The 13,040-nt window shown below is 36.3% G+C and overlaps 1 protein-coding gene across 3 annotated transcripts in view; it reads right to left on the reverse strand.

Moving 5' to 3' along the window:
- Positions 1-13,040, reverse strand: part of ADAMTS6 (ADAM metallopeptidase with thrombospondin type 1 motif 6) — a 153,059-nt gene that overhangs the window by 11,154 nt on the left and 128,865 nt on the right. For all 3 annotated transcript variants that reach the window (XM_074166099.1, XM_074166098.1, XM_074166097.1), the window contains 2 exons: positions 6,899-7,028; positions 3,185-3,389 (listed from right to left, as the gene is read on the reverse strand). In XM_074166099.1, coding sequence (XP_074022200.1) covers positions 3,185-3,389; positions 6,899-7,028 — 335 coding nt within the window. The remainder of the gene's footprint in view (positions 1-3,184; positions 3,390-6,898; positions 7,029-13,040) is intronic.

Below are 13,040 nucleotides of genomic sequence, written 5' to 3' on the forward strand. Positions count from 1 at the left end.
ATTCTCCTGCTGTATAAAAAGGCTAGATATGAAGGCGTCAAAAAGTTGTTCAAGCTTCTCATGTGAGTGGCAATGTTGACAGTTGTAAGGATGATGTATAGTGAGCAATATCTTGAGAAGGTAGCTAAAGGGCAGTAGTATATGACAACATATATCTATGGCTCTCTAACTTACCACGTGGTTAGCATTTTTGATGCCTAGATATTCCGATCAGAAATAAAGGGCTGTGACACTGGATGCAAAGAGCTTATAATTAATGCCACAGATGTGATATAACAGAGGCTTCAACTGAGTACCCCCTCCCACTCATCCATCCTTTCCTTCTCACATTTTTCTTTTCCTGCTCTAAGACAGATTCATTTTCAAAGGGGTGGAACACACTATACATTTTCAGGCAGGGACAAGGACCACTTAGTAGCTTTTCTGCCATGATTTTGGTGCCCTACTTCTTGTGTGAAATGCTGGCTAGCAGTGGGGTAGAAAACTATTGCTCTGCATGTAGAACAAGACACATTTTAAGAGTCACAGGCTTCTTGAGGTCCTGACCTACACTGAGAAAAGTTGCTGAAAGAAACCGCTTTTCTACTGGTTTAAGGATATAAAGCTGACAACTTTTTACAGAGCTGATTCAAAAAAAATGTGTTATCTCAAACTGAATAAAACTATAGACAGATTGATGTACGTCTGGGAATGAATTATCTATTTCATCATAGTGGATTATTAACAAAGCCTTGTACAAATAGCAGGAGATTCAGAATACAAACAAAAGCATCTATCTGATAAATTAATGAAAACAAAATTTCAGAAGTTCACAATATATTTTAGAAGATTTTTCTTTGATATAAAAGCTCATTAGAATGGCATTTCATTCATAATTTCTTACAGAACAAACCCAGTTGAACAGTACAGCAAATTGACACATTTTTCTTTTGTTCAAAGAAAAATAACGTGTATAATAGCAATTAAAAAATTGTCTACAGAAGTAGTTTCTTCAGCTAAGATGGGATTATACGAGCATGAAATTCAGACAGTGAGGAGAGGAACAACAACAGCTTCCATGGCAGCTCACAGCCCTGTAATTCAACACGCAGATATTACTACTTTTAAGTACAGTTGTAAGCAGATGGAATCTCCATCCTTCGAGATACTAAAAAGAGCAGGGGAAGTTGGACAAGATGACCTCCAGAGGTCCCTTCCACCCTCAACCATTCTGTGATTTAGTGAACAATATTACTTGTATTAACAAATTATGGTAAGAACTGTTATGTACCACTTCTGTGGGTGCTCACAGTGATGCTAGTAGCCTGCCTTCTTTATATTTTGAATTTCCAGAGACTGTAACAACTTTTGGAGCTAAAAGTATCTGTCCATAGAAAAGGCACATAAATCTTCATTATAGTATCCAGTGATTTATTATTTACTTTGAATGAAAGACTGTTTAAAGGCAAGCAAGTACACAGAAAATGGGATACAATGAAACATGGCTAGATTTCTAACAGTCTCCTTTCTTTGTTTTAGACAAATGAAGTGGAACAGTTCTAACCTACCTGGGCGCCAGTAAAGAATTCAAAAGGAGGGCGGCAACTGGGTAAAGTTTAGGATTTGAGAGAGGCTACCTGCAAAGATCTTCTAGGATCAGCCATAGGACTGATCTGATTCATATTTCTTTCCAGTCTAATTAAAGATGTTCATACAAAAGTCATTTCAGCTGTTCAGTGTTTCTGAAATTACTGAAACTAGCAGATAGCACAACTGATCTTGATGCTAGAGAGTTATGCTCCACAGAAAGAGCTGGACGTCCATGAATACGTTAACATATGAAATTAGGTGAATTTTGGCAGTATGACATGCAAAAGCATTCATTTCAAAAGAAAAACCAACAAAAACATGAAAAAAGAGGATAAAGATCTGGATCTATTAACAGAGTGTAAGATGACTATACATAATCAGTATGTGACAGCTGTGGAACTGAGGCAGCTTATTTAGGGTATATTGATATACTGTAAGTTCCGGTTATTTTCAGTAGAGGCAGGAAACAAAAGAATAAGGCATGTGTGAAACCTCCTCTGGGATAATATATATATTTAACTGTAGTCATCCATTCCCAAAAAGACAACTTCAAACTCAAACATGAAAGCAGAATGTGATCAAGATTAATTCATTTCTGATGAATAATAGCTGGAAAGGAAGAAGGTCTGCTTCAGATAACAAAAGCAAACAGGTATAAACCAGCATGGAACTAGAACATTAGAACATTTCCTGCAATTCAAAGATTGAAATTCAGGAATAGTTTTCCAAGCAGCAGTGGGACAATCCCCCAGTCAACTAATCGTAAAACATAGTATAATCAATTTATGAAAGCAATTATATGATACACTACATTTGACAGCAAGGACACAGACAGGGAAACTCAGGAAATCCTAACTTGTTACTACTCCAAAGGGAGTTGAGATAAAAAGTAGGGTGAGATGAGAGTCCACGATAGCAAGGATCTAAAAAAGTATACAGATATTTTCGTGATCTGGTCTGCACATGATGCAGTCCCATTCAAATGTATCTGCCTTTTCTTTCAGCTGCAATGATTCACATCCTTCAAATTTAATACTTGAATCAGGTACAGTATAAGCTCAGGTTATACTATAACAAACATCACCATACTTAATGAAAGATGTTCTTTCTTTAATAAAGAGAATAGCAATTTTCATCTCTGCCTCTTGAGGCATGTTGCTAAGAAAGGTGATGCTGTACATCAGCATGGTTACTCCAGAAAAATAAAAAAAGCAGTTTATTCTTCTTACATCGTAAGCCCATCATCTCTACTATCCAGGTATTTGCCTGTTCAAAAAAACAATGGAAATGGAAATTGCTTTTTCCTTTAAGACAATTATCTCATACTAAATGGCTAATCTAGGGTTTTTTTTTTACTACTTTACTATTCTATTTTGTAATTTATTATTTTTTTACTATGATTAATAAAACAGGTCATAATCACTTGCCAAAACAACAGAACTGACAACATAATATGAAAGCAAAAAACACCCCCCCCAAACTGCTTCAATGCTGAATCTATGAGGTTTTGAATTTCTTATTAATCCTTCGCTTAGCAAGCAGGAATAGAAAATATTCAGGGCAGAGGTCTTGTCTCTACTATTACCCATGAGTTAACACAGCAAAATTTCCTTACTTCGGACCAGTCCAAAGCAACCCACTGTGGAGGACAGGACTGATTGTTACAGGACTCTTTTTCAATAGGCCGATGTGTTAAACAGTTGGTGGTGTCCAGTGTCTCCTCCTCAGAAGGTCCAATCTTTCTGATACAGAGAACTGTTCTTGAACGCATTCCTCCATCACAGGTCTTACTGCATTCTGACCAATCTCCTATAAACCATCTGGACAGGAAAAGTTTGGAGACTCAGTTAATGCATTTCAGAAACAGAGTAGGTAACAGCACAAATCCAGAATCTAAATAGTTTAAATTACTAAACCTAAGTCATTGTTAACAATACATGTATTCACAGTGAAACAAAGCAGAAACTTATGGGTCTTTTTACTGAACATTTTCATTTATGCCTCACTGCAATTGTATCTTACAATAATATTAATACTTTGTATTTTTCTAGAGCAGCAATTTCCAGCCTAGGCTATAGCAGTTAGAAAGCAGCGTTGAGCCTGACAAAACTGCAGTTATTTAAGTAGATTTGTACTGGACTTGCATGAAATTATTTCTCTGAAAGTGGTTTGCAACCAGAAATGTTTGGGAACCACTGCTGTAAGTTACAGCACAATCTAAAAGCCAAGATGCTTGCCTCTCCAGTATCATTACAACAAAATAATTTGACCTCAAAATTGGGCTTTCTGAAAGTTAATTGTCATCTGATTATGAAACATTTCAAAATGTTTTTACAAAAGGCTATACTGAAATACAAAATATTCTTATTTATTAGTGCAAGTACAGCAAACACTAGTAAAACATGAAAAAATTACTCAACAAATGTTTAAAAAATTTAAAACACTGCGTGATAGCTGCTAGAAGGAACATCTGAGTGTTTGCATGTACATAGTAAGAGTCAGGAGCTGTACAGTATATTTAGATTACTTTGTTTTGCCGCAGAGATTAAAGCAGCTGTTAAGCTGGCAGTATTTTTTTTTTTTTCCTACTGATGAATGGTTAATGCAACTTAATTCACTGGAAATTTCTTCACATTGCAAAGCACATTTGGTCTTCAATATTTTATATGTTGACTAGACATACTTGCCTGAATCATGGTTGCAAAGGGTGAAGGTAAACTCTAGTATGCTATTACATGTTGACAACATGCTAAAAATGCCAGGCACGTCAGTCATGGTGGATGGTGGATGTTCCTGGAGGTACACTTGGAGCTGCTTTGTTAGATTTATTATTTTCTGAAGCCTCTGTCAAAAAATTGTGCTGCTCTCCTGTCTTGTGTTACAGAATATGTAATATGTTCTAATACAAACCTAGATCAATGCAGAGATGCAAACAAATATGCTATATGCTGTCATTAATTTCCCAGCAGAAGAGGATTAATTTGTGAATCTTCGCCACCAAACTTACGCTTTTACCACAGCAGGGAGAATTAGGTCTCTTCAGAGCTTTGGAGAGGCTGAAATGTTAATTTTTAGTTGGTACTATGATTTGCTCAAGGACATTTTCAGGTACCTTTTCTGTTTATACTGTATGACAAGACACTACTATTCATAATTCATAGAACTATGAGGGTTACCTGTATAATTTCTTGAAATCTGGAACTTGAAGGGTTACTTATTGCAATAAGAAACAAAATACTGTGACTATTGCTACTACTCAGGGACATCAAGTATCATGTAACTGGCATTCAGTTAGAAAGAGTAACATCTTCTTAACTTTTGGTACACATCATGAGGAAAGTGGAACTGTGTTAATTAAAAAAGGAAATATTTGGCCACTCTATGTAAAGAAGAAGTCTTACTACGTGATAAATCTTCCAACCCAAAGAGCCAAACTTCCTTGGGTAACTATCTGTTATTTGAACAGCCTTCTTCTAGACAACTCATAGGCTCAGGAATCAAGAACTCTTCTTTAGGAGTTTGGCACTTTGTATTCAGCCTGTAGGGAACACCAGAATGGAGGCAGACATGGGCTGAACTGCTCAACATACTCAAGCAGATGCTGATTAATACACACTACCAACTTTCTGAATCTTGATGACTTGAGTTTCACCGTGTTCATCAATTGTCCCTGCCGTATTGGATGGAGAATCCGGAAGTGTCCTGCTTTGTGTGTTGTTTTGTTTTGTTTTTTTTCTTTTGCAAAATAATGTCATTGCGAAAAATTAAAATTAACTAGTTTGGAATAACTATGTTAACACTACTTTTTAAAGTGCTAATTTTTTAATAGTTAAACCACACAAAGGAAGAGATAGGGATGTGTTTGGTAAAAAGGAATTGACCAAACATGACCACTTCCCAAGTTCTGCTCTCAGGTACATGTTGTGAAAGTTTAGTTACTGCACTTAGAGCCATGGTAAACAGTGTTATCCAAACAGAATTCAAGCGCATATCCTTGCAGGGTAAACATATGTTTACATATAGACTGTAGGGACAATGATTTAGACCTACTTTAGGCCTCTTTGTGAGACAGTACATTTGCATTCAAACACAGTCAAGGTGAGAGCAGTGCAAGGGCTTCACTTCTGTTTATGTCAAATGAGTATGGTACATGACACAGGGGGAGTAAGTGTAGAAGACATTGCTCTGCCATCCTGCAACCAGTCACCACAGCAGGGAAGCAGCTGATACTCTAGGAAGAAACTGGCTTTACGAAGACCTGTTGAGATTTTAATGCATTATGGTCTTTTCTCATTCATCCCGATGTCCTTCATGGTAGAATTTTACAGTTTAATAGAGACCACAGTATTTCTTTATTGTGCAATATCTACATTTAATCAGCATTAATGATTTTCATGCCCAATTAGAATACAGCTACAGATTATCACCAAACCTAAACTAACCAGAGCTTGTGATTCAATAAACTGTTCTCTCTCTCCCATTTTTTCCACAAGTTTTATTTGTCTCAAAACATAAGATGTTGTGCATATGCTCAAATTATTTTCTAGTGGAAAATATCACGACCATTTCTAAACAGCTTTTGTAGTGAGAATAAACTATGCTACAGGTCCTTGCCAAATTTCAATTTTGAACAAATGAGTTGCTGTGTTTTTAATTATCTTCTCATACATAGCATACAGCTATCTTTAAAAATAAAACTAAATAGATGTAACCAAGTGGGCAGCTACTCTTAAAGTCACACAGCATTACTTAACAACACTGAGTATCCTGGAGAGAAAGTTGTCTGACAAAACTATTATCAGTAAATGGTTTCATCTACCAAGCAGTTTCTATGTTTGCCATTTCTCATGTGAACACTTCCACCCAAATTTTTATATAATATGCTTAAAAATATGGCAAATACTTAGTTTGTAATATAATTATCTATGGCAATGTTCGTCTCACCTTAAGACTGTTCTGTCATTGTTGCCTTAAGAATGGTCCCCAGTTCTATGCTGAGCACTATTCACCACATCTGACACTTAACACCCTAAGAAACTGCTTTGCTAGTATCTTTTTACTTACAATGTCTGAGCTGCTTTGTGTAATTTAAACACCACTATTCCTCAGTCAAATCAGGCCTCCGCTAGGTCAAAGTATGTATTTTTCACAACTGATTTGAGAGGAACAAGGAACAAGAAACCATAATCAAAAAGCAAAACAAATATCCTCTGATACTTAACACTAGATCAGAATTTTATACACATTTGGTCAATAGGATTTATTATAGATTACAAAGACTTTTCTATCCATGCAAAACATATGTCCGTCTTAGTGATTAATAACTTACTCAGGTGGGCAAGGCTCAGTGTTGCAGGTTCTTTGGTTTTCTGGAGGCTTACCGTCAGGGTCACAATAATTGTTTTGTACAATGGAGTTGTCATCCAGCCTTTTACACACCACCTCTTGCTTCTGCACACCTTGGGATGAAATGAAACACCATTAAGTAATTATTCTTGCTCTTCTACTTGTTGGGTAAAAGTGTATTTCACCTATTGATTATTAATCCTACCATCCCACTTTAATTGGCTGAACGTTACAGGGGTGTGAACCCCAATTGACTGAATGCCCTCCTGACCACATTAAATCTTCCGTTTTCCTGCAATTTTAGGCCACCCTACTGAGAGAGGATTTAAAATTGCTGTTGTTTTCTAAAACAAAGGGAATATATTTATAGATTTACTAACAGATTGTTTTTATTTGTATATTGCACAAAATCCATTTTCTGTCTACCCTCCTCTCCTAGTAAAAGACACTTAAATTTCCAAAGAAAACATCACCAAATAGAATGTGGTCACACTTCAATGCAGAATTATTGTTTATGTGCTCTGGTTTAAAATAAACCAGCAATACTGGGAAACAGTATTGCATTTTTATGCATGTCATCCTATAAACATTTTCTTCATTAAAATAATAGAAGTATTATTCATTCTGAAAGATACAGTTTGTCTCTGTGAATGCTCATTTTGTCTGGCACTCACAGCTCCTCTTTCACTGTTAACCATCAACAGGGCAGTTTAGAAGGGATTATTATTCCCAAAACATGACATATCACTGCCAAAGCAACATTATAAGGTAACATATTAAGAAGATTTTCTGATTTTTAAAAAACGGGATCTAAAGAAAGGCATTAAACTATTGATAGAACAACAGTGCAGCTCAGAGTATTGTAAAGAGCAGTACACACGGCCCCTTCCTCTCTTTAGAACAAGCTGTATGGTTTGCTAGCATAAAAGGACTGCAGATCTGCAATTTATATGCTGTTCTTATTGAACGTGAGTAGCCATAATAATGAAATAACAGGATTATTTGTATGATAAAACTTGCAAAAAAATCTTGAACCTTTCTTAGAAACAGAAGCAATTATTTAAAAAACAGAAGCAATTATTTAAGTTTTTCCAAAATGTGAAATGCATACAATTAAATAGGAATTAAAACATCCTGGCTTCAAATATCTGTCAACTTTACTTTACAGCCCTCTCTTCATTTTAAGAAAAGCTTTTTACAGGAGATAGATGTGCAGTAACAAAATTAATTATATAAATATGTTTTTCAGACACTAAACATCCCACTAAAAACCTGATTTCTTTCACCAAATATTTGTAGTCCTTTTACTCATTTTAAACAAGCTCAACAACTTACCTTGCAATTGCTTCTTTTGTTATTCATTATAGACAAGAATCAAATCTCCTGTTTTGGTTCCTAAAATGTGACCTCTACAGAATTCACATATTTAATTTCAACAGTGAGTCATGCCTACTCTTGAGATGCCTGAAGTTTGGCCCACAAAGCATCCTGCTTGGCTATGAACAGAAGTCTCCCAGTCTACGCAGAGAAGCATGTGAAATGTCTTCATGATGTCCAAAGGACATGGGAGAAATGGTAACCTCCTTTTTCATGAGTTGAGGATGGCATACACCCCCATGAGGCTGCGGACGCAAGAGTAGGTATGATCCCTTCTCACCCTGAGGGATTCCTCATTCCCATGAGCACACTGTAACTTCTGTGACTTAGTGGTTAATTTAGCTAAGGTGGCAAGACTGTGGTTTCTAGTCTGTATACTATTTCTAGTTTTTATTCAATTACAGTCTGATGTAAATTTCCTAAACCGTCTTGAGACCAAGGATGAAAATCCATGCCTGCCTGTGCTAGATGAATGTCTTATTTTCTGGTTTCGGATTAAACCCCATTCTTGTCTTCCTGCCATGGGCCCTGTGAATCTTGAATACCTGTCTGCACTGCAGCCCAGAATGCTTATTAAAAAAAATCTTCCCTTTCCCTATCCTCTTAGACTCCTCAACTTCCCATGGCAAACAGCTAAGAGTACTCTTCTGGAGAGGTACTCCCAGCTGAAATCTCTTCACTCTGCAATAGGCAATTGCTATTTAACAGATAACTGTCATGGCATCCTGCAAAATATGGGTATTACCCCAGTGCAAAAATAGAGCTTTGTTAATTCAAATGCTCTCAGGAAAACCCAGCAGTCTGGATCCTAATGGATCCTAAGCACATAAAAATGTTCCATGTGTCCTCAACTCTAATGTTCATGCTCCTGACCAGCAGGAGAGGAGTTAGATTCATCACTCAGCATAACATTTATTACAGGATGCCTGTTTAGCAGGTGAGAATTTTGTATCAGCCCTCAAAATCACCTGCCTCCTCAAGTCACCTCAAAATCTTTAACCATGTTCATACCAAAGATGCTTAATGCCAGACTTTTTACTCTACTGCAGTACCTAGATCCAGAGTCCAGAGCTTTGCTGCTGGGATATTTCCTTTTCAATTACAGTTATGTATAACTTTCACAAAATAGACACTTTAAATAAGGTTGTAAATAATTTCACACATATCTCAGGTTACCTGTAACCATCACAATCATTTTAAAGTAAGCTTTATTTATGAAAAAGATATTGATTAATATGAAACATATGTTTTACAGGTGAGCCAGGTAAACCAATCGGCTTCTTCCATTTGCTCTTCTTTCTACATGGATCTGGATGCCACATTATACAACAGCAGGTACCACTAAGCAGCACAGAAGGGTGCCAGACTGTTTTCCAAGTGTACCCTACGTAAACAAACCTACATGAACAAGCTATAAAGAAAATACCATTTTTGAACAGTATTCAACCTCTGCTTTTCTGCTAACTTTCTGGTATGTGTTTACATGTTGGAAAAAAATCATTTTGCTAGATAGCTAGGTCCAGTTGGAATTGAGAAACAATCCAAATCATTAGCATGGGGAACCCTCAGGGGTCTGAAGTACATGCCTCCACAGCTGTTGGTTCACTGTGTTAACATACATATATTCTCTTTCAGATATTCATCCATCAGGTATCAAAGATTTTAGAGCTTCACATAGAGATGTTAATTTATAGCATTCTCAGTACCTCGTATTTCAATTACACGAAATTATATAAAGCTGAAATTCAGTGAAATCTTGCACTATAGGGCAATTAAATTACCTTGGAACACAGGAACTTGGAACATACAACTAGAAGCATCACACTTCTATTGCTGGGCACCACTCTGGTAACCCCTTTCATAAACTGATCAAGCTGCACTTTAAGCCCAGGTACACTTTTCTTCTCTGAACTTCACACCTGTGACTACTATAAACATTCCAATTTCCATTCTAGATGCATTAATTGCCAAATTATTTTTTTTAAGTCAAAACAGTCTTTCAGTTAAAGAAACTTTATTGCATTAACCAAGTCAACCCTTGCAGTCTCTGTGTTGTTAGACATGCCATTCCTTTGGTCAACCTCACAAACCTTCTGTGCATCTGCTCACACCCGAGTTTATTACAGCCACAATACAAATGGTGCCTAGTACTCCAGAGAGATTTTACTAATGCCTTATCCAGTGTCATTAATACTTTTAAATAAATACATCCTAAAACCAAATCTGCCTTTATCATGACTGCAACATATCCCAGTCTCCCCATATGTCTCCTAGCACTGCACTGTCAGCAAATTTCATCAGAGGTTTCTACTTTCTATGCTGCCATCAGAACAAGAAAAACTGAAGTCTTATGAGACATGTGAGAGGTCTTTAAGAAGCCCACTAAGCTCACAGACTTTTGGCCCAGTAATTACCATTTTAAGCATGCCTCTTGTTGACTAATCTTTTCTAATTCTTTTTTAGAGGTAGGTGACAACAAAAGCCTTAAGAAAGCCTAGATCAATCATAGAATCATAGAATTGTCCAGCCTGGAAGTGACCTTTAAGGTCATCTAGTCCAACTGTCAGCCTAACTCTGAATCAACCACATTTTCTTGGTCTAGAAAATTAGTTATATATTAAAATATTCTACTCAAATTTCACCATGATGAGAAATAGTATTTAAAAGGTCTAGACAAACAGCAATGCTAGTAACATAGTGCTACTAATTGACATGGGACTTATGTCCAGCTTCAACTGATGAGTAATCATTTACCTTTTCTATCACAAACTGCCTTAATTCTCTTGGTGGCTGTTAAAATAGGTTGAATGTTGCCTTCATAATGATATTTCTCTCAAATATAATTGCTTAAAAATAATAATTTATACACACTTCAGAAATAAGCATTTTAATGATGCATACCACTCTTGTAAATATATTTATGGGAAACCATAGATATTATTGTTATATTTTCACTGAATTTCCTACAGGCATCAGACACTTTTCCTTCTAGGCTTTGGCTAAAAATTGGGAGCCTCAGTAAGTTAATTTCTGAGGACCTATGTAATAAGTATTCTGAAGTACTATGAACAGAAAGTATCATTGTGCTCATTTTTCAAAAAAAATTGTCAGACGTGTAATTTATTGAATGTTGATCAGGTAGCACATCACTGTAAGACAGTATTCACCACTATTCATCCAGAGAGTACAGAATCTTTAATCCATGCCAGGAGGTATATTAATCCAGTTTTAAAATGTTCTGCAGCATGTTGCCACACAGGGTCACTGCTTTATAATTGCAGTGTTATTTAAAATAAAATCTCAGAAACAAAATTCAGTTTCTAACTTTAAGGCAAGAAAAAGAAATGCAAAAAGTCAGAAGTGCAGTTCTTACCCAGACAACAGCTACAACTTGGTTAAGATCTGTGGGCCTTGAAACAAAATATTTTTAAATTATCAACTCTTCCCTGAGTATATGGTCTCTCTTAAAATAATCTAAAAAGCACAGCTAAATAAGTTCATTTAAACTCTTGGGGGAATAATTACAAGTAGTTAGACAGAAACACTCTGCTTTCAAATCTACAGATTTATAGTTTATAATAAAAGACATAAAATGTCCTCATGACTGGTCAATGCAATTCTAATAGAAAACAAAACTCCACTGGTTTAGTGACCATAATCTCCAGAGAACTGAGATGTTTTGCAGATTTCAATTCACAAATAGTCTGCATGACTTTCAGCAGCCAAATTTTAAATTACACGGAGCACATTTTATTCTTAAATTAAAATTGCAGCCATGTAAATGCTATATCTATTTTTAAAAGCAATCCCAAAAAGTGTGGTTTGAAATTGCAACAGTTAATTATAAAGATGCCAGTACCAATACATAGTGAATCCTGCATCACTAAAACTGGTGCATGCTGGTTAACCCAGACATACTTTCAGTGCTCACTCATCAGATCACAAGATGTTCATCATAGAGCCAAACTTACATTTTTCTTGATGAGGACAAGTATGTTTTATTTGTCTAAAGGCAGTTTCATAATTCATCTGGGGGCATGAAAGAAAAACATAGTAGGCACCACTGTACAAGAGTGATAAGCAGCAAAGAAAACTGGATGGCAATCACTTTACTTATAGTTGTATACTGACTGATTATTTAATAAAAAAACATGTCTTACAAAGACATTTAACTTATCTGGATATGAACTCTAATAGAATGAATGAAACCAAAACCAACTCTTAGGATACCTGGTAAATTCCACATAACAAACGCTGTCATTTGTTGCCATTTACTGCTATAATTTACTACGCATGGAAGAAATTTAAGGCGGTGGGAAGGAGGTATAATGTCTGCTCTGGAAAGAGTCCATTGGTTTCAGGTGACAGGCTGAGTTTTCAGAATACTTTGCTTTACACACAGTCCATGCAATGATGAAATTCACTGCATGCCTCAGAGGTCAGACTTTCCAGAGAGGTACCCATATAATGATGAACTGATAATTAGCAAGCAATGTATGCTTTGAGTTGCTCAGTTTCACATAAGAACCACACCAGGGAGGCAAGAATGGAATCCAGAGCTCTGGCACTGTATTGAACTGTCATAAGCAGGGAAGCCTCCTCTTCCTCCCTCCTTCGCACCATTCCATTTACCATGTTCTTCCCATTCTGCAAAACTGCGACAGGTGCTGTTTGAAAAGTCAGTGCGCCTTTACTGTTCAGATGTGACTCATCAGCACAGCAGAGATGAACACAATATAGAAGTCCAA

This window comes from Numenius arquata, chromosome Z, assembly GCF_964106895.1.
Source record: "Numenius arquata chromosome Z, bNumArq3.hap1.1, whole genome shotgun sequence".
Classification (NCBI taxonomy): domain Eukaryota; kingdom Metazoa; phylum Chordata; class Aves; order Charadriiformes; family Scolopacidae; genus Numenius; species Numenius arquata.